This window comes from Rattus norvegicus, chromosome 7, assembly GCF_021556685.1.
Source record: "Rattus norvegicus strain SHRSP/BbbUtx chromosome 7, alternate assembly SHRSP_T2T, whole genome shotgun sequence".
Taxonomy (NCBI): domain Eukaryota; kingdom Metazoa; phylum Chordata; class Mammalia; order Rodentia; family Muridae; genus Rattus; species Rattus norvegicus.
In genome coordinates this window covers 33,679,939-33,704,532 of record NC_141540.1, presented here as the reverse complement: position 1 = coordinate 33,704,532, position 24,594 = coordinate 33,679,939, and the positions used below count along the sequence as shown (strand labels likewise).

Below are 24,594 nucleotides of genomic sequence, written 5' to 3'. Positions count from 1 at the left end.
CTGTCCAGTGAGACAGCCTGCCTTAATAAGTAGTAAGTAGAGGGTGACCAGGGAAGACACTCAGTATCAACCTCTGGGCTCTACATGCCTGTGTACATGCATGTACCCATGAACGTGTGAACACAGAGATGTGCATGCAGACCATGTGTAGGTCATACACAAGAGGAGTGTATCTTTGTAAGCTGGGTGTTGTGAAACATGCCTGTAACCCTGCACTCAGAGACAGAACCTGGTCAGCCTAGTTACATAGAAAGACCTTGTTGCAAAGAGCCGAGGATTAGGGTTGTAACACACTGCTGAGTGCTTGCCTCGCTTGTTTAGCATGCATAAAAATGTACAAATTCATAGGAGAGGTTAAATGCAAATAAAAAAATGATAAAGCATCATTGACAAGTTCTAGGAAATAAGAGAAAAGGAAGACAAAGAGGAGGGAGATGGTTTTACTGGTTATCTTTTTTTCCCCAATAAACAAAAATATTATTGAGAAGAGGAGACTTCAAGAAAGAAAAAGCACATGTTCTGGGAATAGTACAGACAACGGGAAGTAAGAACTGTATTACCATAAGGTGTTGGTGTTCAACTTTCTATCAGTTTAGATATTTTAGATGAGCAAAAGTGTTTAGTGGGAATCATTTGGATAGCTCAAGTTTCATGATTATTAGATTGCATAATAATTTATATGATCATACCTTGAACACACATTTTCCTTTAAAATTCCCTTAAATTTGCCCTGACTTGAAGAGCACCATCAGTGGAGGTTTAGGGAACTACATACCCTCAGGGGTTTTATCAAATGGCAATAATTTTAAGCATCATTCTGGAGACTGGGTCTTCTTCCTTCCTGGTTGGACTAGAGGAGTAGGCAGATGATCTGGATGCATTTTACTGGTTATCTTAGTTAGGGTTTTACTTCTGTGAACAGACACCATGACCAAGGCAACTCTTATAAAGACAACATTTAATTGGGACTGGCTTACAGCTTCAGAGGTTCTGTTCATTATCATCAAGGGAGCATCCAGACAGGCATGGTGCAGGAGGGGCTGAGAGTTCTACATCTTCATCTGAAGGCTGTTAGCAGAATATTCACTTACAGGCAGCTAGGACTAGGGTATTAAAGCCCACACCCACAGTGACACATCTACTCCAACAAGATCACAACTACTCCAACAAGGCCACACGTCCAAGTGGTGCCACTCCTTGGGCCAAGCACATACAAACCATCACACTGGTTGAGGATGAGGACGCTGTGAACCCACAGGAAGTGGCTAGAGGGCTGTGTTGCTACCACGCAGAAGCTTGCATTGATGATTTGTTGGGGAGCAGAGGTGAGGCTGGCAGAGAAGGATCTAGAGGAGCCAGAGGGCTGCCATTAGATTGCACTAGTGACGCATAGCCATTGGCAAGCAGAGTCCCACTGAGCATGTCATTTAGAAAGACTGTACGGCAGATGCATGAGAAGTCCAAGAAGAAGGCTACCAATCCTGTTTAGCAGTACAGGTGATGGAAGCGAGAACTAAGGCCAAGGCAAAGATGGGAAAAGCACAAGTGAGATCTGATAGTAATGTCTAAGGCTATGTGCAGTTTTATATGGAAGCCAAGGATTCAAGAAAGTCTTCGATGTTCCTGAAGTTTCTGCTTGGCTGTCTGTGACCATATGTACAACTATGTGCACTTCAGTGCCTTGAATACCCAACTTCCTTTCCTCCTCCACTGCTCCTGCAGGGCGTTTGGCTCTGCTTTTTAACACAAGGGATGAAGAGATGGCATAACTGGTCCAAGGTTACACAAGTTGTGATTTCGAGGCAGAATCTGATGTCAGGCCTTTCTGACTCTGTAGTCTAAGCACTAAACATGGGTAGGCTTTTGACTGACCTAGAGAAAGGGAGAAGGAAGTGGGAGCGGTGGTTTGCTTTGGGACTTTGGGGCGTGTAAGGAAGAGGAACAAACACTCAGTTGGTCTTGTTGACTTGGAAGCAACTATAAGATCACTGTGTGGAGATTTGTGGACTCAGCAGCCGGTTTCCAGAATGAAGCCTCCACTCTAATTATCCCCCACCCTCTGTGATGGTATTTATAGCATCTTTCTGTGTGCTGAATAGTCTCTCTCCTTCTCCCTCCCCCTCCCCGCCTCCCTATCTCTCTCTCTCTCTCTCTCTCTCTCTCTCTCTCTCTCTCTCTCTCTCTCTCTCTCTCTTTCCATACCCCTCTCTCTGCTTCTGTCTGTCTCTCTTTCTTCTTTCTTCCTGAGACAGAGTCTCACCATGTAGCTCTAAGGTGGCCTGGCATTCATTATGTAGTCCAGGGTGGTCTTGAATTAAAGCTCTACCTACCTCTGCCTTTGAAGTACTGGGATCTTCTTGGTTTCTTTTTTTTCTTTTAAATTGAAATAGGATTTCACTATTTGATAGACTTACTTTTAACTCGTTGTGTAGCCCAGGCTGTCCTTCAATCTGTGATCACTGTAACTTGGCCTCAGTCTCCAGGCCTGAGCCACCACATCTGACTAAGGAACTTTTATTTCGGAGGATAATTATAGCTATTTGCTTTGGGAAGAAAGCACTAGAGGAGTGTTGTCACGTAGGAGATCACAACTTACATCGTCCAAGGGGGCCACTGACTGTATATATACCACACAGATTAGCAGGAGCAACTACTGAAGGATAAACCACTCATTCCTCATCCCAGGACCATCGCTGAACCTACCAGGATGATTTGTTGTTCAAGGTGCACCAGGTAGCAAGGTAGAAAGTTCACGGAACACCTAGGCAATAGCATAGTCATGCAGCCATGACCATCGAGGAAAATTGTAGATGCTGAGCTAGGATGTATGCACTAAAAACTCAGGTTCATGAACATGGGTGAGTTTCATGTGCTAAGTCAGTAGCTTTGGCGGACAGACAGACACATGACAATTCTTCTGTTTCTATTTGCAGGCTTTGGCATGGAGGCAACCTTGCTCCTGGTGGTTGGGTTTTCCCATACCAAAGGAGTGGCTATCTCCTTCCTGGTGCTTGCTGTAGGATTTAGTGGCTTTGCAATTTCAGGTAAAACATTCTCTAAGTTTCTGAGTCATGTGTGTAGATTTACTAAGCCTTAGAGGGACAGAAGGACAAGGGAATTAGAGCACATTCATTTAATAGCCTAGGGGTTCCCAAGGAACAGAGCCACTGCACAGAGCATCATTGTGTGAGGTGACATGAGATCCATCAGGGATGGGCTCAGAGCCCATTCTAACTGGAATTGTCTGTCCTAATTCTATCATGGGAAAGTACACGAATGTAGCTGTTTTCCCCAAGGTATAAGCAGAACCCAGACATGTGTCCCAGGCTAGCCCCAAGTCACTCTACCTGACGTTGCACTTCCTACTGGAGGACTGCTAATTATAGCTCAAATGTCCATGCCATTTGACATGTGATTACAAGCACTGGTAGCGCTTAGAGCATTTTCAATAAGTTTTTGTCTACTTTATTGTTTTTATTTTAAGCAAGAAGGTTCAGGTCTGCGGTAGGGTGGGAGTCCTTTAGAACAAGTAGAAATGTTGTTGTTGTTGTTGATGATGATGATGATGATGATGATAATAATAATAATAATTTTCCTATTGTCACACAGTTAACAGTAAAAGAAGGACAGAGACAGAGGTCTGATTGCCTCCAAGTACTTCTTTGTCCCTAAGCCACTTTAAGCATCAAACAGAACGGAAATATACCAGAATAGAAAACTATTGTAATTGTTTCCCAAACTACCCTGAGAGAGGCCTGAAGTATTTATCAAAATAGAGCTCATCAGTAAATACATTAGGGAAAAGATTGTTTTTAAAGAGTTTGCAGCCAACAACTTGGGTTTGGGGGTACACAGAGCTAGGTCTGAGACCCCTCTTGACTTCTTTTTGTGTAGAAATAATGTGCTAGATTACTTAAATTTCGATCTGGAGACTGGAGGCACATGCCAGCAGTGTCTATATGTTGTCGGGAGGATGCCCTGGTTTCTTTCATGAATCTCTCTCATGACTTGCTAAATCAGGACTGTTCTCATCAGTACTGGGCATCCATTAGTGCTGGGCTCTCTCAGCTCTTTAGATATTGCAATGGACAATTAAAAATCTTTACCAGAGTAGAATTTATGTTCGAAGGAAATCAACTACTCAGGGTCTTACCACAGTGTTGCATGAGGAGTAAAGTTTTATGCACTTACTGTTATCGTTGTTTAATTACTCTGAATACTATGGGCCCAATGCTTCCCAAATGTCCGTGTACATAGGAGCTACTCTAGGACCTAACAAAATATAGTTTCTACTTTATAAAATCCAGAGTAGGGCATACAATTCTGCTTTCCCAACAAGCTCTGCAGAATGACCTGGATCAACATCTACATTGTTTTGGAGGAACTTTGTGCATTCTACTCAACTCCTTTATCACTGAGTTATATCCCAACCTACGGTTCTCTTAGACTATGGTTTCCCTATGTATCTCGGGTTGATGTTGTGCTTCCTATATAACCCAGGCTAGCCTTGAACTCTAGATTCTCCTTCCTCTGCCTCCCACTACAAGGACTGTAAGTATGTGCCATTGTACTTGGTAACAGTCTACATGTTGACTAGCAAGAATATGGCAATCTTCATGTGTTTCCAGGAGGAGGCTGAGGGAAATCTTCTCTCAATAAGTCTGCCATACAAAAGAGATTCATATCTTGTCCCCAGAGATATTGAGAAACCTTCAGATGGCTTCCTTTCTTCAGGACTGCCATTGAATTCTCAAGAAGATGTTAAAAAAAAATAAGAGTCACGACCCCATTCTTCCAACCACAGCAGCTGCCTTAAGGCATTTACCCCATGTTGGTCATTTTTCCCCTTTAAATTTTTTGAGATTATAGTTTAATTATAACACTTCTCCTTCCCTTTCCTCTCCTTAAACCCTTCCACATATACCTCCCCATTCTTTTTCAAATTCATGGCCGATTTTTACTTTTACTAATTGTTACTGCATACGTATAGTATATACATATACACTCCTATATAATGTAACTGTTCAGTCCATATAATGCTACTTGTATGTGTATTTTCATGGCTGATAGTTTGGTGCAAGACAACCAATCGGTGTGCTCTTCCCTAGAGAAGGCCATGTCTCCTATTTCTAGCCTTCCCCAGTTGCCTATAGTTCTCGCTCAGACTGCTACGAAAGTCAGTGTCCCAGTTTCTCAATGACTTTCCCATCGGAACACCAGTACTGTGTAGATAGAAACCCAATGGATTTCCTCGCTTTCTCTTTAGCTGGACACCAATGCCCAGGCTGGCCCTGTATCAGAACAGAATGCTCCACAACCCTATTAATTGCCTCTTATCTCTGGTTTCTTTTCTAATAAAGTATTTATTGTATTCAAATAACAGTAAGAATAACATATCATGCAGCTGTTTTATGTTCCAATTGTCTGGTACTTTGATCTGGAAAAGGTGTACTGACAGTCGTGAATGGGTGAAGGGCTAACGGCCTTCCCTTCACTACTCTACTATTTGCTATACTGCCAGATTCTGGGAGTGGGAAATCACTGCTGTAGTTGTGCACTCATCACTGAGCTCTCCAGCTTCACTGGATAGCTCTAAGCCCATGTTCAGATACAGAGCCTATTTAAACTCTGCAGGTTATAAAAACAAACAGTCAAGAGTGTACGGAAGGGATTTGTAGAGTAGAGGGAAGGTAGGCAGGGATGGCAGGTGAGACTAATCAGTATATATTATATACATGCATGAAATTGTCAAAGAACAGGGCAGGGCATGGAGGGACGTCTCAGCAGTTAAGAGTGATTCCTGAGTTTGCTTCCGAGAACCCATGTCAGGTGACTCAGAACCACCCATAACTCCAGCTCCAGGGGATCTGATGCTACCTTCTAGTCTCCTGCAGATATCTGTTCTCATGTGCAGGCACATGCATATACACACAGAACTAGAAATAAAATAGCTGAGCTCCATTTCTTTTTAAGAAAGAAAGTGTCAAGGGACAAGTTTAATATATTAACAAGTAGCTCATAAAACAAAGGAAGCAGATGTCTAAACAAACAAAACCCAGAATCCTTTGCTATACTTTCAGTGGCTTAAACTGGTAAATAACTAGTGTTTGAGTGATTCCTGTAGGGCAGATATAGGGCAGACGGTTGCCTATGCCTTACACCCATGGGAATTGCTAGATACCATGTATGCCTGTGATCCCAGGTATTCAGGAAGCTGAGGCAAGAGGATGGTTTAAGTCTGTGAGTTTGAGACCAACCTAAGAGGTTATCTCTAAATGAATAAAATAAATGAACAGAAGAGTGAACCTGGCTTTCACTTCCAGTGACGATTTATTTAACACACTATTATTTAGTTTAATTTCTGCAACAGTTCTATAAGAATGATCACTCCGACCTGCAGATGAAGAGACGGAGGGCCAAGGATGTTAACTCTTTAGTCCAGATTAGCATCTCAGTTAAGCTCTCAGAGTTGAGGTCTAATTCCTACATACACCCCTGGGTTCTATGGCCAGGGTTGGTTTCTGGGGACTTGAGCTTCTTGCAATGCTTGCCCTCCTCTGTCTCCTTCAGTTGATTTACTCTTCCCTTCTGGTGGTAGAAGAGCAGTGGCAGATGGCTTCTAGCATCATCTTCTCGGATAGAAGAAGCCCTTAATGATGGGGAGACAGGAGATGCTTCTCAGTGACAGCAGCAACAGCTATAGCCCAGGAGCTGTTGTGTGGTTAGAATAGCACAGCAGTTTACCATTGTATTGTGTAATTAGAATAATATAGCTTGGCGTTGTGTAGTTAGAATAGTGTTAACTGCTTGCCATGGCATTGTGTGGTTAGAATAACATAGCTGTTTACCACGGGTGTTCACATCTATATATTTCCTATGTCACAGCACCTTTTACAGATAGTAAGATATTTCTTTACTTGATTACACTTGAGAAATAAGCTTTGAACCCAAACACACAGACTTGAAACATGAAGATCCTTTATAATTTAATGAGACTCCTGCTTATACTTATGCAAGTAGCTGGTAAACATCCTCTGTCATACATCACGTGACCACCAACCCAGTCTCTTTTAGGACCTTGAGTGGTGGGCTGGGAGATGCTACACTGTAAGGTCAAGTTCTGTTCTATAGGTTTTGGTCATTTGCTTTAAATGGATACAGTGTAGGCCATGGGTGTTTTTGGTTTTGGAGTTCTAGGATCTTCTGGGCTCATTTGCTCTAAGTCTCACTTACCAGAGCCCATAGACACATTGTTAATTAGCACATATAGTCCTGCTTTGTGAAGGCACAGATTGGCAATATCCAATCAGAGCTTCTTGGTAAAATAACCATTAAACATATACTAGATGATCCTGATCATGTACTGATTGATGAGCCTTGGGGCAAACCACAGATTTCCCAAAGAGAGTTAGGGATTCTGTTCTCAACTGTGACTTTGAGGTTTTGGCTTTTACCATAGGTTTCAATGTCAACCACCTGGACATTGCTCCACGATATGCCAGCATCCTCATGGGGATCTCAAATGGCGTGGGAACCCTCTCTGGAATGGTTTGTCCCCTCATTGTTGGTGCAATGACCAAGCACAAGGTAATGATCTCCTTTGTGGCTGTGGGCTACAGTATCAGGGCAGAAGAAGCCCCACATGAACTTGAGAGCTCTGTGACTCACCCTACTGTATCAGTGTGTGCGTCCCTGTCCTTGACTAGGTCTTGAAAAACTGCCTCCTCTTCCTCCTCCTCTTCCTCATTTCCTCCTGCTTCACTGTTTACCGATGGCAGCGATATTAATCACTATCTAGTTCCACATCTTCTTAGCTGAGAAATGAATGTTTGTGGGAGAGAAGTAAAGGCCATAGAGATTGTTTCAAAGAAGAAAGTCAGGCAACCAAGATGAATGATTTATTTAAGACTGCTTTATGATTTTAAGTGCTAACATTGGGTAGCCGGTTTCCACTCATTACTTAGAATGTCACACGTAAGGTTGCAAGACTTCCCTCCTCTTTTGTGAGAAAATAAATAAGAGGTTAATGGGCTTTCTTAAGAGCCTTTAAGGGGGCTAGTGGGATGGGTCAGAAGCTTAGAGCACTTGCTGTTCCTTAAGAGGACCGGGGTTCAGTTGACTGCACTCAGGATGGATGTGAGCTATCATATGGATTCTGGGAATTGAGCATGCATCCTCTACAAGGACATACAAGGCATTTAACCCCTGAGTCATCTCTTCAACCTCATGTGACCTATAATTTTTGCATATTTATTTAAATATATATGTATATATATAGTTACATTTATAATAAAATAGCATTCATTTTGGCCTTTCATTTTCAAGAACTCAAATAATTATAAGTTCTGGATATTAGCTCTAATACAAGTCTGAGGTCTACATGGACACACAATGTGGTCTTTGAGAGGCAAATGCTTTCATCCTAGGGGAGGCTGTTAGGGCTCATTGATAACTTCTGTATTGCCTTAACCTATTAACTGCCACTGTGTTTCCTTTGTTAGACCCGGGAAGAATGGCAGAATGTGTTCCTCATAGCAGCCCTGGTGCACTACAGTGGAGTCATCTTCTACGGGGTCTTTGCTTCTGGGGAAAAACAGGACTGGGCTGATCCAGAGAATCTCTCTGAGGAGAAATGTGGAATCATTGACCAAGATGAATTAGCCGAGGAAACAGAACTCAACCACGAGGCTTTCGTAAGTCCCAGAAAGAAGATGTCTTATGGAGCCACCACCCAGAATTGTGAGGTCCAGAAGACGGATCGGAGACAACAGAGAGAATCCGCCTTCGAGGGGGAGGAGCCATTATCCTACCAGAATGAAGAGGACTTTTCAGAAACATCTTAACGTGCATCTTCCCCTCAGCTTACAACCAGAAGTCTCCACACCCATTGCTTTTCCCATACCTTGGCCTTCCAGGGGGCCAAATCACAGGAAAGGGGGAGACTAAATCAACAACAGAGAAGAAAAATGCCTTCTTACAAAGATGGGCGTATGGATCTTGGTCTCAGTTAATTAGATAGTTGATCATATTTTTTTGGGGGGGGGCAATTGGGCATTGGCTGTTGAGCCTTCTCTCAAAAGAACAATTTATTCAGGAAGAAATGGCTAGAAGAATAAGGAGTGGCTTGTTGCTCAAATAAACACTGAAGAAATCCCTCTTTGGTCTGGAGAAGAGTACATGGTGGTTGCCACCCCATCTCCAAGGATATCCATGTAGAGGACAATCTCTGCAACCTAATGAAGGGAATCACTCACGGGGGCCCTTGGTTGTGCCAGGTGCTTTATGAACATTCTTATTTAACTCCCACACCCTAATATAGTTATTGTACCCATTTTACAACTAAGAACATTAAATGACTAGGTTGGCCCACCCAAGGTTGTCCTCTCAGAGCCAAAGCTGAGACTGGCAGATGACCAGGAGTTTTAGGAAGGAAGGAAGGAAGGAAGGAAGGAAGGAAGGAAGGAAGGAAGAAGGAAGGAAGGAAGGGTTCAGTTGAGTGTAGGGTCATTTTCAATGACAAATACAAAAACTGAAATCAGTTGGTTTGTGGGTAATTCCATGTTTGGTCAAGGGTGTGTGCATGCAAACGTGTATGTGCGTGTGTGTGTGTTTGTGTGTTTGTGTGTATGTGTGTGTAACTATTTAGACTAGTGTGGCAGAGGGAATTCAAATATATGAAATTCTAGAATCAAAGACCCTTAAGGTACTATATTATCTGTTGGACCAAACAATTTGGTAAATTGATGGGAATTTTTTTCTTCAAAAGTCACAGACTAGTGAAACACATAAAACTCAGGCTCCAGGAATGGTTGAAAATAAGTATATGAAAGATTGGTCATTAATTTAAACCCTCTACAGCATCAGGAAATTGGTTAAGTAATGTCTCAAGTCGACTATAAGCCCCTAAGATATTTAATAACCAAAGGAGCAGGTCCAGGGGAGACTATTTGGGTAATAGTCTCTTGAAAGAATTTTGTTCAAACAAAAGTGTGCCACCAGCTTTCTTGGAAAGTGTGGTCAGATGATATAAAACTATGCCCAAAAGATTCATAATGACTCTGTCTGTAATGTTCATAGAAAACAAAAGCATAACAGCAGGTTTATAGAGAAATACTGCAGTCAAAATATCCGAAAGAAGCTATAATTAGTATTGAAGAATTCATCTGTGATCATGTAGGGCAATAACATGGATACTACATGGGTACTCTCTAAATACATTTAAAAGGTAATGTTAGCATGTAAGCACATATTAGAAAATAAAATTATTTTCCTGCTCCTTAGTTTTGAAAATTTTATTTATATGTTAAGGAGGAAAATTTAATATGATGATGAAATAAAGATTTATTTGCATAATATTTATTTTCTAGGTTTTTCCATTTTATTTTATTTCTGGACCCTTGCTATACTCAAGGAGTTATAATACACTTTATAGAAAGACTAACCAGGGATGGAGAGATGGCTCAGTGGTTAAGAACCCTGCCTATTCTTCCAGAGGTCCTGGGTTCAATTCCCAGCAACCACGTGGTAGCTCACAACCATCTGTAATAGGATCCATGCCCTCTTCTGGTGTGTCTGAAGACAGGTACAGTGTACTCATATAAATAAAGTAAAATTTAAAAAAAGAGAGACTTTAAAAAATAAATAAAATAAAAAGACATCATAGATTTTAAAAAGGAAGAGCGGTCTTCCCACTGAATGATATTCTTTATATCATTTGTAGATGCTTTGTGTTATCAGATGCGGTTAAATCCCCCTATTGTGTGAATCCATGTAAGTCCCCTAGAGCAGTTTTGAGCATAAAGAAGCCCTCAAGAAATAGATGCCACATCAGCATTGTCCTTAACTCCTGTGTGACTATGTCATCTGTGAAGAAAGAGTGTCATGTCATTTCATGCATTGGCCACAGAGTTTATTATGGAAATTGTACTTGTTTTCTTAGTAAAAAAAAATTAGGAAAAAATAGTGCTTATTTCTTTGTGTGTTAATAAGGCATAATAATTATAAGTATGAAAAACACCTCATGACGACCATGAAGGTAATGCAGATTATGACACAATCTATTGTTCGCGTTGACTTCATGCAGAAATACCACACTTTGCTTTTCACTTGCGTGTACGATTGTTTTTAATGGTGGGCTGATCGTGGCATTAAACGCTGTAAAGCATGTTTCTTGTGGTGAGGCTCTTTCCACACGGGTTGCACTGGGCCATTTACAGCACTGACAAGGGACAGGGGCCAGATCTCGTAGATCTTGCCCTGGCTGTCCGTTTGCAGAGCTCCCCTTCAGAGTGGAGTGTGGATTCCGGCGGGAGGAGTCCTGAGGATGCTGATCACCGAAATAAAGTCATGGTTGTACTTTTTCAAAAAACTACAGTCTAGGCTATCCCTGAAAGTGAGCAGGAGAATAATTAATTATGTCTTAAATATAATAGACTATTTGTTACATTTTCCTGGGTGTTAAATCCTATACAGAGCCCAGTGTTTCTATCTCACCCCACAGTCTCTCGAGCTCAGCAAATCCGTTTTTCCTTCCCTTTTATTTTTCCTTGGCTAATCACATCACCCTGGAATCTCAGCAAGCTGGAACTTCGGCCTTTGACTTAAGAAAATACCCAGAGTTCTTTCCTTTCTCTGCCAAGTTTCTTTTTCTGTCTATAGATCCACATCTGACACAGCTTTGGAAAACCTTATCGTCCTCTCTCAAGATGTGGCTTTATTTTAAATATTATTAGCATATATTTTTTTATTCATAACAATTGACTCCATGGTGACAGCTTGATGAACACATGCGCACAATGTCTTCTGGTCCTATTCGCCCCACTACTTCGGTTGTGTCCCCCTTTCTGATCCTCTCTCTTCTCTATCTGGTCTCCGTTCTACATTAATTTTTGTTGTTTTCTCTTGTGATCCTATGACTTTTATCAGGCTTGTTCACAAGAGCATGGGCACCTTATCAGCGCTGCTTATAAATGTTCCTTCTCCCCAGCAGCCATTAACTGCTTGCAGATCTTCAGGGAGTGGGAGGGGGCCTTGAGTTCCTCCCTGCTCTGTGACAGGATGTTGACTTTGTCTCAGACTTTTGCATGGGTAATTACAGTTGCTGTGAATTTGAGAGCTCAAAGGCTATGGCATCCCTTGCAGATAGCATTCTACAACATTCTACCTTTCCCCCTGGCTCTTTTTTTTTTTTTTTTCCTTTTTCTTCTTTTCGGAGCTGGGGACCGAACCCAGGGCCTTGCGTTTGCTAGGCAAGCGCTCTACCACTGAGCTAAATCCCCAACCCCTCCCCTGGCTCTTATAATTTTTTTCTACCTCCTCTTGCACAGTGTTCCTTGAGTCTTAGAGAGATATCCATGGTGATACCCATGTCACATTTAGGGTTGACAGTTCAGCTGTTACTTTGATCAGTCATGCACCTCTGAAGTTGCTTTCTCTGACTAAAGCTGACAGCTGACATTAATATAGAGGCATAGACATGATTTTGAGGGCAACTTGATAGGCACATTGTTCCATTTAGCAAAATCATAGCAGTGGCCTCCTCAGTAGGACCTATATTTATTGAGCAATTTTACAGGACAAGGCATGAATCTCTTCCTGTGAAGTGAACTTCAATTCCAACCCTGGAGTGATTGGTTGCTCAGATAATCACTGCACCACTGGTGCACAAGTGGGTGTAACTTGCCTGTCAAGTTGAATGTAGGAGACAGCATCCACGTAAGTATAAGGCTATTGATAAACTTCTGCCCCCTCCAAGCAGCCTGCATAGAATGTTCTAGGCTATAAAGGATAGCCTGCAAAGAAGAGCTTCTATTGTAGTTCCAACAGTTAGGAATGGGGATAAGCACTTTCTTGGTTGAGCTCGCTGAGGAAAGACTGGACCACTGCTGTTCCATGCATTTTAAGGGGGCTGCTGAATCGAGCTTCCCTAATACCAGCAAATCCTAATGCTTTAGCCTTTCTCCTCCTAACCCCCTTCACTCCTCTCACTTTGTCACCTGGAGGTGCTGGTACCTAGTGCCTTCAGTTTCGCAGCTTTTCCTGGTGTCTGTGACACAAGACAGCTCCCTTCTTTTTTGAGTCAGTTCTTCAGAAGTTGGCTTAGATTCATCCATCCCCCCATAAAACATCCTAAATATAACTTTTCCCCCACGTGGTTTTAATTTTTTAATTACGATTTTAGAAAGCAGACAATATAAATCTGATCTGTTGTGTTTAATAAGTCATCCAGAATGTCCCACCATCAGCATAATCAATCCACCCTAAATACCATAGTAGATTTTGAAGAACGAGCCCACTGGGCACCTGTAAATGCTGTAGGGCATGTGACAAGTTATTTCTAATCCTGGATGACTGTGAGAAAAATTCTCTGATCTCTCTGTGCCCCTCCCTCCATCCCTCCCTCCGTCCCTCTCAGGTTGAGCCCACTCCCAACATAACTACCAGGTATCCAGGGAAACAGAAAACAGGAGCCCCTGGTTCTCCTGTTCACTCCAGCTGTGCAGTTGCTGAGAGGAGGAAGCCCACTGACTCAGCTGGTTCTCACCTCTGCCAGTCCTTGGGCCTTTGGACCAAACTTTCCACTTCACACTTAAATAAACAAATCTCTGGTCCTGACTCTGAGAACACCATTGTCTGCAGTTACTGCCACCTAAGAGAAGCTGAGAACAAAGGAAACACGAGGAACTGAGCCAAAGATTAAATTAAAATTAGACTAAAATATAAACCTAATCTTACATTTGATATTTAATTAGTTTACTCATTGGATGAAACCTCCTATTTAATTAGATTGGATTATAAGAACTAGGGCTGCTGTCTAGTGCAGCGATGAAAGACTTGCCAGTTATGAGGTCTTATGTTTTTTTAATCCTCAGCACATAATAATTAATAAGACTAATATACTAATTGTTTAAAGGTTTATTTGTTTCTCTCTCTCTCTCTCTCTCTCTCTCTCTGTGTGTGTGTGTGTGTGTGTGTGTGTGTGTGTGTGTATGAACGTGCTCCATGTGTGCGCCTGACACTCTCAGAGGCCAGAAAAGGGTGTTGGAAGCCCTGGAACTGAAGTTCCAGGATTCTGAGCCATGAATGAGGATGTCAGGGCAGACCAAGGTCCTCTGCAAGAGCAGTAAGCATCCCTAACCACTGAGCTACATCTCCAGTTTAATCTTAATTGACAATTAAGAAGCTAGGTATGATGGTATGTTGGTATTCTGTTTAAGCTCCACCCCCATAGCTACCTGGCAACAGCCAGCTGTGCCTGACACTATAAAAGGGGCTGCTTGCCCCCTCCTCCCTCTCTTACTCCCCCGACCCTCCCTTCCCCCTCTTGCTCTTTGTTCTTCTCTGTTCTTGCCCCCATCCCCCACCCCCTCCACATGCCCATGGCTGGTCACTTTTCCTCTCTTCTTCTATTCTTCTCTCATTAAACCTTCCACATGGAGCCATGATGTTTGGGTGTCTTCTGTCGGGACATGGGCCGAGATTTAAATCCTAACAACGGTAGATGCTTATTCTCCTAGCATTCAGAAAACTGAGTCAGGAGGATTGTTATGTATTCAAGATTAGTGTTGGGTACAGAGTGAGTAACAAGACTCCCAGGGACAAACCATTGTTCCAACCAGCAGTGACTAAGGGTTCCTTCTGCCCACCTCCTCACTAACATTTGCTGTTGTTGATTCCTTAAGAACAGCCATTCTGACCCTGGTGAAATGTTTGTTAGCCATTTGTACTTCTTCCCAGGTCAGATCTATGACTCCTTTTATATTGGATTCATTGGCTTGTGATGCGTTTGCTTTTAGTTTTTTTTTTTTTTTTTTTTTTTTTCCCCGGAGCTGAGGACCGAACCCAGGACCTTGCGCTTGCTAGGCAAGCGCTCTACCACTGAGCCAAATCCTCAACCCTTGCTTTTAGTTTTTTAAAGGCCCAATGAGTAAGGGCTTGCTTCTTATCATAGAACTATGAGAAGTAGGTGGAACTTAATAGGTGGGGCCCAATGGGAGGTTGTAGGTCCCTCCAGGTGTACTTTGCAAATGGATTGAGGAAGCCATATCTCCTTTGTACCAAGCTATGAGGTTAATGGATGCTTTCTGCCCTGTGCTCTCAGCACAAGACATAATCAACAGCTGTGATCAGAGCAACTGATATCAATGTGGCTGTCTTAGGTAGGGTTTCCATTGCTATGAAGAGACTCCATGACCAAGGCAACTCTTATAAAGGCAAACATTTAATTGAGGCTGGCTTACGGTTTCAGAGGCTTAGTCTAGGAAGCATGGTAGCATGCAAGCAGACATGGAGAAGGAGCTGGGAGTTCTGTATCTTGAGCCCAGGGCAGTCAGAAGGAGAAGACTATCTTCTAGGCAGCTAGGAGGAGGGTCTGAAAACTCATCCCTACAGTAATACACTTCCTCCAACAAGGCCATATCTCCTAATAGTGCCATTCCCTGGGTCACGCATGTTCACACCATCACAGTAGCCATGTAACATATATTTCTTTAGACTTGAGATTCCAGAACTTGAAAGCACTTTAAATACACGAGTACACAATGTAATTTTCACTCCTCCCCCCTTTGTAATATAATGCCTAGACTCTGAAACAAAGTTTGCAAGAAACCACTAAGACATTAACGTAGGAGAGCATTGAGCTTGTTGGTGGCTTATATGGCAGAATCCCCCAGGAGCACCCCTTAGTTCTCTCTGATGGGAATGAGTGGCATCAAGCCTCAGCCAGAGCAGATTAACTTTCCTTCTCTAAACCAGCATGAGAGTAGAGACTTTTGGTGAAGCTCACACATTGATTGTCACACTTTTCTCTTGCTGAGAACATCATGAGGAAGGGAGAATTATAGTCATAGCCTGAAGCTAGATAGGTGTTTGGTGTTCTGGATGTAGCCTGTATGAGAGAAGCCTTTAGTGAGTTGAGCTGAGGCCTCTAGACTTGCCCCTTTGTGACCCATGGCTGAGACTTATAGAACACATTCAGACAGTGTCATGGGAATGTCAATGAACCTGTAGATTCATCTTTGTATTCATCACCACCTGCCATAACCTTATTGTTGACTTGCTACAACAGAGGCTAAGGCTTGCTCAGTGTAGGGGCTGCAGGGAAAAGTTCTAGCTCTGGTGCCTTTTCTGGAAGCCTGAACTGTGAGCTCAAGCACAGTTTTCCTTCTTAGGCTCTTTTCTTCTTTCCTTGTTCATTCCCTAGCACAGTTTACTGCTTCCTTCCTCCGTTTGAAATTTTCTTGTCTCTCCATCCCCCTCTGTACCCTCCTTTTCCTTCTTTCTCTCCTAGGTCACAGAAGGGCACCTTTCATCATGGGTAGTTAGGCAGGTAAGAATATCTTCAATATATCCCTCTTGGATCCAACTCTACCACTCCATATGGAAACTATAAGCCACTGAAATGAAAAGGCTGGAAAGTCCTGACATAGTTTCTTCTCAAATCCCATATCACCTGATTACAACATGTACCTGAGCAAGATGACCAGGGACTCTAGGGCAGTGGGGTTCTCAACCTGTGGGCTGCGACCACTTTGGGAGTCACGTATCGGACACCTTGCATATCAGATATTTAGATTATGATTCCTAACGGTAGCAAAATTGCAGTTATGAAGTAGCAATGAAATAATTTTATGGTTGGGGGTCACCACACCATGAGAAACTGTATTGAAGGTTCAAAACATTAGGAAGGTTGAGAAGCATTGCTCTAGGGAGACAATGTTAATATCTTTGAGAAATTAATGGAAAATACTGTGAGGCACAGGGAAAAAATAGCCACAAAGGCTGGATAAATACTGCTACTTAAAGAATTGTTCAAAAATAAGGCTATTTATATAATCAAAGCGGATTTCATTTCTTTCCAGATACACGATTATGCACAGCATGAATAAGCTTTTTAACTAATTATATAATTTTCTTGCAAAACAGCCTTTTGTGTTTTAAGAGTGCCACTTGTTTAAAGTTGTTTCCAAGATTTTATGGTCAAAGATCATCACTTAAATCTACATTTTTAAGAATGATGTAATGTTTCCTTGGTTATTTCAGTCTCGAGGGATCTGGGTACTGTGGAGTTCTCGCATACTTCATCTTAAAAATCTTCTTTGGGGGTACGTTTCATAATCAGCTGTGAACTCAAATGTGATCCTGATTGTTATTAGGATTTCAAAATCATTCATTGAAATGGTAGATAAGAGACAAATGACTCTGCTTTAAGAAAAATTATTCCGGGGCTGGGGATTTAGCTCAGTGGTAGAGCGCTTGCCTAGGAAGCGCAAGGCCCTGGGTTCAGTCCCCAGCTCTGAAAAAAAGAACCAAAAAAAAAAAATTATTCCATCTGCGCTCCAGAGCTAAGGCTGTCCCATAGCCCTCCATACCCAAATCCTCCCTAGAGAGAGCTAGTTTCGCAGGAGTGCTGACAAGACCTAAGATCACAGGTTCACAGGCTCACAGGCTCATAGGCTCCCAGGAGGGACAAGCTCCAGTCAGAGACAGCTAACACTAGAGATGAGCAGATGGAAAGAGGCAAGGGCAAGAAGCTAAGCAACAGAAAACAAGGTCAGTTGGCATCATCAGAACCCAGTCCTCCCACCACAGCAAATCCTGGATACTCCAACACACCGAAAAAGCAAGATTTGGATTTAAAATCAAATCTCATGGTGATGATAGAAGACTTTAAGAGGGACATAAATAACTCCCTTAAAGAAATACAGGAGAACACAGGTAAACAAGTAGAAGCCGTTGAAGAGGAAACACAAAAATCCCTTAAGGAATTACAGGAAAACACAACCAAACAGGTGAAGGAATTGAACAAAACCATCCAGGATCTAAAAATGAAAATAGAAACAATAAAGAAATCACAAAGGGAGACAACCCTGGAGATAGAAAACTAGGAAAGAGATCAGGAGTCATAGACACATCACCAACAGAATACAAGAGATAGAAGAATCTTGGGTGTAGAAGATACCATAGAAAACATTGAGAAAACAGTCAAAGAAAATGCAAAATGTAAAAAGCCCCTACCCCAAAACATCCAGAAAATTCAGGACACAATAAGAAGACCAAGCCTAAGGATAATAGGTATAGAAGAGAGTGAGGATTCCCAACTTAAAGGACCAGTAAATATCTTCAAAAAATTATAGAAGAAAACTTCCCTAACCAAAAGAAAGAGATGCCCACAAACATACAAGAATCCTACAGAACTCCAAGTAGATTGGACCTGAGAAGAAATTCGTCCTGTCACATAATAGTCAAAACACCGAATACATAAAACAAAGAAAGAATATTAAAAGCAATAAGGGAAAAAAGGTCAAGTAACATATAAAAGCAGACTTATCAGAATTACACCAGACTTCTCACCAGAGACTATGAAAGCCAGAAGATCCTGGGCAGATGTCATACAGACCCTAAGAGAACACAAATGCCAGCCTAGGCTACTATATTCAGCAAAACTCTCAATTATCATAGATGGAGAAACCAAGATATTCCATGACAAAACCAAATTTACACAATATCCATAATATCTTTCTACAAATCCAGCCCTACAAAGGATAATAGACAGAAAACTCCAACACAAGGAGGGAAACTACACCCCCAAGAAAGCAAGAGAGTAAAGTTCTCGCAACAAACCCAAAATAACAAGAAGCAACAATCACCATTCCTTAATATCTCTCAACATCAATGGACTCCATTTCCCAATAAAAAGATATAGACTAACAGACTGGATACATAAACAGGACCCAGCATTTTGCTGCATACAGGAAATGCATCTCAGTGACAAAGTCAAACACTACCTCAGAGTAAAAGGCTGGGAAAAATTTTCCAAGCAAATGGAAACAAGCTGGAGTAGCCATTCTAATATCAAATAAAATCGCCTTTCAACCAAATGTTATCAAAAAAGATAAGGAAGGACACTTCATACTCATCAAAGGAAAAATACACCAAGATGAACTCTCAATCCTAAATATCTATGTTCCAAACGCAATAATAACAAAAAATGACAGAAAGCTCACATACACATGGAAGCTGAACAATGCTCTACCCAATGATAACTTGGTCAAGGAGGAAATAAACAAAGAAATTAAAGACTTTTTAGAATTTAATGAAAGTGAAGGTACAACATACCCAAACTTACGGGACACAATGAAAGCAGTGTTAAGGGGAAAACTGATAGCTCTGAGTGCCTCCAAAAAGAAACTGGGGAGCATACATCAGCAGCTTGATGGTACACCTTAAAGCTTTAAAACAAAAAGAAGCAAATACACCCAAGAGGAGTAGATGTCAGGAAATCATCAAACTCAGGGCTGAAATCAACCAAAATTAGGAGCTGGTTCTTTGAGAAAATCAACAAGGTAGATAAATCCTTAGCCAGACTAACCAGAGGGCCCAGAGACAGTATACAAATTAATAAAATTAGAAATGAAAAGGGAGTCTTAACAACAGAAACTGAGGAAATTAAAAAAATCATCAGATTCTACTAGAAAATCCTGTACTCAACAAAACTGGAAAATCTGGAGGAAATGGACAATTTTCTGGACAGATACCAGGTACCAAAGTTAAATCAGGATCAGATAAACCATCTAAACAACCCCATAACTCCTAAAGAAATAGAAGCAGTCATTAAAAGTCTCCCCCCCCCCAAAAAAAGCTCAGGACCAGATGGGTTTAGTGCAGAATTTTATCAGACCTTCAAAGACTTAATACTAATACTCTCCAAACTATTCCACAAAATAGAAACAGAAGAAACACTACCCAATTTGTTCTTTAAAGCCACAATTAAGCTTATACCTAAGCCACACAAAGATCCTACAAAGAAAGAGAACTTCAGACCATTTTTTCTCATGAATATCGATGCAAAACTACTCAACGAAATTCTTGCTAACTGAATCCAAGAACACATTAAAACAATCATTCACCATGATCAAGAAGGCTTCATCCCAGGGATGCAGGGATGGTTCAATATACAGAAATCCATTAATGTAATCCACTATATAAACAAACTCAAAGGAAAAACAAAACCACATGATCATCTCAGTAGATTCTGAGAAAGCATTTGACAAAATTCAACGCCTCTTCATGTTAAAAGTCTTGAAAAGATTAGGAATTCAAGGCCCATACCTAAACATAGTAAAGCATTATACAGCAAACCAGTAGCCAACATCAAACTAAATGGAGATCAACTTGAAGCAATCCAACTAAAATCAGGAGCTAGACAAGGCTGCCCACTCTCTCCTTACCTTTTCAATATAGTTCTTGAAGTCTTAGCCAGAGCAATCAGACAGCGAAAGGTCAAAGGGATACAAATTGCAAAGGAAGGAGTGAAAATATCACTATTTGCAGATGATATGATAGTATACTTAAGTGACTCCAAAAATTCCACCAGGGAACTCCTAAACCTGATAAACAACTTCAGCAAAGTAGCCAGATATAAAATAAACTCAAATACATCAGTAGCCTTCCTCTATTCAAAGGATAAACAGGCTGAGAAACATCCTTCACAATAGTCACAAATAATATAAAATACCTTGGTGTGACTCTAACCAAGCAAGTAAAAGATCTGTACGAAAAAAATTTTCAATCTCTGAAGAATGAAATTCAAGATCTCAGAAGATGGAAAGACCTCCAATGCTCATGGATTGGCAGGATTATAAAAATGGCCATCTTGCTGAAAGCAATCTGGAGTTTCAATGTAATCCGTATCAAAATTCTAAATCAATTCTTTGTAGAGTTAGAAAGAGCAACTTGCAAATTCATTTGAAATAACAACAATAACAACAAAAAACCCAGGAAAGCAAAAACTATTCTTAACAATAAAAGAATTTTGGGGAATCACTGTCCCTGACCTCAAGCTGTATTACAGAGCAAAGGTCATAAAAACTGTATGGTATTGGCACAGAGACAGGCAGGTAAATCAATGGAATAGAAGTGAAGACCTAGAAATGAACCCATACACCTATGGTCACTTGATCTTTGATGAAGGAGCTAAGCCATCCAGAGGAAAAAAGATTTTCATCAAATGGTGCTGGTTCAATTATTGGTCAACATGTAGAAGAATGCAAATGGAACCATTCTTATCTCCTTGTACAAAGCTCAAGTCCAAGTGGATCAAGGACCTCCACATAAAACCAGATACATTGAAACTAATAGAAGAGAAAGTGGGGAAGTTCCTCGAACACAGGAGCACAGAGAAAAATTTCCTGAACAGAACACCAATGGCTTTTGCTCTAAGATCAAGAATCAACAAGTGGGGCCTCGGAAAATTGCAAAACTCCTGTAAGGCAAAGGACACTGTGGTTAGGACAAAGCAGCAACCAACAGATTGGGGCAAGATCTTTACCAATTCTAGTTGTGATAGAGGGCTAATATCCAACATATACAAAGAACTCAAGAAGTTAGACTCCAAAGAATCAAATAATTTTATTAAAAAAATGGGGTACACATAAGGAAGGGGAGGGGGGAGGGTGATGTTTGTCCGGAAACCGGGAAAGGGAATAACACTTGAAATGTATATAAGAAATACTCAAGTTAATAAAAAAAAATAAAAAATAAAAAAAAATGGGGTACAGAGCATTCTCAATTGAGGAATATTGAATGGCTGTGAAGCACCTAAAGAAATGTTCAACATCCTTAGTCATCAGGGAAATGAAAATAAAAACAACCCTGAGATTCTACCTCACACCAGTCAAAATGGCTAAGATCAAAAACTCAGGTGACAGCAGATCCTATCGAGAATGTGGAGGAAGAGGAACACTCCTCCATTGTTGGTGGGATTTCAAGCTAGTACAACCACTCTGGAAATTAGCCTGGTGGTTCCTTGGGAAATTTGACATAGTACTACCTGAAGACACAGCTATACCACCCCTGGGCATAGACCCAAAAGATGCTCCAACATATAACAAGGACACATGATCCACTATGCTCATAGCAGCCTTATTTATAATAGCCAGAAGCTGGAAAGAATCCAGATGTCCCTCAACAAAGGAATGGATACAGAAAATGTGGTACATTTACACTACATTGTACTACTTAGCTATTAAAAACAATGACTTCATGAAATTATAGGCAAATGAATGGAACTTGAAAATATCATCCTGAGTGAGGTAACCCAATCACAAAAGGACACACATGATGTACCCACTGATACATGGATATTAGCCTAAAAGCTCAGATCACCCAAGTTACAATCCACAGACCACATGAAGCTCAAGAAGAAGGAAATGTGGACGCTTCAATCCTACTTAGAAGGGGGAACAAAAATAGTCATGGGTGGTATGGACTTGGGAGGCAGTGAGGAGGGGGAGGGGGAAAGGTGGACGGGATCAGGTATGGAAGGAGACAGGGATGATATACAGAGGGTCAGGAATTTGAATGGAGGTGTGTATCAATGGGGCATGGGGAACTGCCACCAGCAAGTCCCAGATGCCAGGAAAGCAAGAGGCTCCCAGGACCCAGTAGGGATGAAATTAGCTGACATGCCCAAAAAAGAGGGAGGTAGATCTGTAGAGACCATATCCAGAGGATAGGCAAGCCCCCCAGTTGAGGGATTGGACCACCCACTCATCTCCAAATTCTTTTTTTTATCTTTATTAACTTGAGTATTTCTTATTGTTATTCCCCTTCCCGGTTTCTGGGCCAACATCCCCTAACTCCTCCCTCTCCCCTTCTATATGGGCTTCCCTTCTCCGTCCTCCTCCCATTACCATCCTCCCCCCAACAATCACGTTCACTGAGGGTTCAGTCTTGGCAGGACCAAAGGCTTTCCCTTCCACTGGTCTCTTACTAGGCTAATCATTGCTACCTATGAGGTTGGAGCCCAGGGTCAGTCCACGTATAGTCTTTGGGTAGTGGCTTAGTCCCTGGAAGCTCTTGCTTGGCATTGTTGTTCTTATGGGGTCTCAAGCCCCTTCAAGCTCTTCCAGGCCTTTCTCTGATTCCTTCAACGGGGGTCCCGTTCTCAGTTCAGTGGTTTGCTGCTGGCATTCGCCTATGTAATTGCTATATTCTGGCCATGTCTCTCAGGAGCGATCTACATCCGGTTCCTGTCGGCCTGCACTTCTTTGCTTCATCCATCTTATCTAGTTTGGTGGCTGTATATGTATGGGCCACATGTGGGGCAGGCATCTCCAAATTCTTAACCCAGAATGGCTCCTGTCTAAAGAAATACAGGGGAAAAGTGTGGAGCAGAAACTGAAGGAAAGGCCATGCAGAGACTGCCCCACCTGGGGATCCATCCCATATACAAACACCAAACCCAGTCACTATTGCTGATGCCAAGAAGTGCTCTCGCTGATGGGAGCCTGGTATAGCTGTCCCCTGAGAGGCTTTGCCAGAGCCTGATATATCCAGAGATGGAGGCTCACAGCCCCACTGTTGGACTGAGCAAGGGGACCCCAGAGAAGGAGCTGAAGGGGTTTGCAACCTCATAGGAAGGAAAACAATTATCAACCCACCAGACACCCCAGAGCTTCCAGGGACCAAACCACCAACCAAACAGTACATACGGAGAGACCCACGGCTCCAGCCACATATGTAGCAGAGGATGGCATTGTCTGGCTTTCAGAGAAGGCTTTTGTCCTGTGAAGGCTTGATTTCCCCAATAGAAGGGAATGCCAGTGTGGTGAGGTAGGAGTGGGTGGGTGGGAGGAGGAGCAGGGGGAGGGGAAATGGGAGAGGGAGGTTCTGGAGGGGAAATCGGGAAATGGGATACCATTTGAAATGTAAATACATAAATTATCCGAATAAAAATTATTTATGTTCTGTAGTGCTTGTAGCATATGTGGTTTGACTGTGCTTGAGAAGAGTTTACTATGAGGAGGAGATTCTAACATCTAGTGATCCAACAAAAACATGTGATCAGGTCTTTGTGATAAAGGCCATTTCATATATATGTGTGTGTGTGTATATATATGTATATATATATGTATTTGTGTGTGTATTTGAGTTATATGTACATGCATATGTGCATATGTATATGTGTATACATGTATACCTGTATGTACATTTGCATGTGTATACATATATACTATACATGAATATGTAGATTGTATATGTGTATATGTATATGTAAATGTATGTGTATATGTTTACATGTACATACACACAAACACATATGTATTCATACATGTGTATCTTGCAGTTAATTCTCAGCTAATTCATATTCATATATATCTATACACATATGTGTGCATGTATACATGTATTCTGATAGCTTGTATATGCTTGGCCCAGGGAGTGGCTCTATTAGGAGGTGTAAGTTTGTTGGAGTAGGTGTGTCACTGTGGGCGTGGCCTTTAAGACCCTCTTCCTAGCTGCTTAGAAGTCAGTCTTCTACTAGCTGCCTTTGGAATAAGAGGTGGAACTCTCAACTCCTGCAGCTCCACGTCTGCCTGGATGCTGCCATGTTCCTGCCTTGGTGATAATGGACTGGACCTCTGAACCTGTAAGCCAGCCCCAATTCAATGGCATCCTTGTAAGAGTTGCTGGTCATGGTTTCTGTTCACAGCAGTAAAACCCTAACTAAGACATATATTTACATATTCTAGAATTAGTGAAGACTATGCTTCTTGTGGACGGATTCATCAATATATCTGAGACAAGTACCTT

General features: G+C 41.7%; 1 protein-coding gene across 2 annotated transcripts in view; it reads left to right on the top strand.

Moving 5' to 3' along the window:
• The window catches only part of Slc17a8 (solute carrier family 17 member 8), a 53,846-nt gene extending 42,680 nt beyond the window's left edge, over nucleotides 1-11,166 (top strand). Inside the window, exons 10-12 of one of the 2 annotated variants that reach the window (NM_153725.2) lie at nucleotides 2,934-3,044; nucleotides 7,460-7,587; nucleotides 8,502-11,166. In NM_153725.2, coding sequence (NP_714947.1) covers nucleotides 2,934-3,044; nucleotides 7,460-7,587; nucleotides 8,502-8,843 — 581 coding nt within the window. In that variant the 3' untranslated portion in view covers nucleotides 8,844-11,166. The remainder of the gene's footprint in view (nucleotides 1-2,933; nucleotides 3,045-7,459; nucleotides 7,588-8,501) is intronic. The other variant, XM_087555918.1, reaches the window with a different exon arrangement.
• Nucleotides 11,167-24,594: the final 13,428 nt, after the last annotated feature.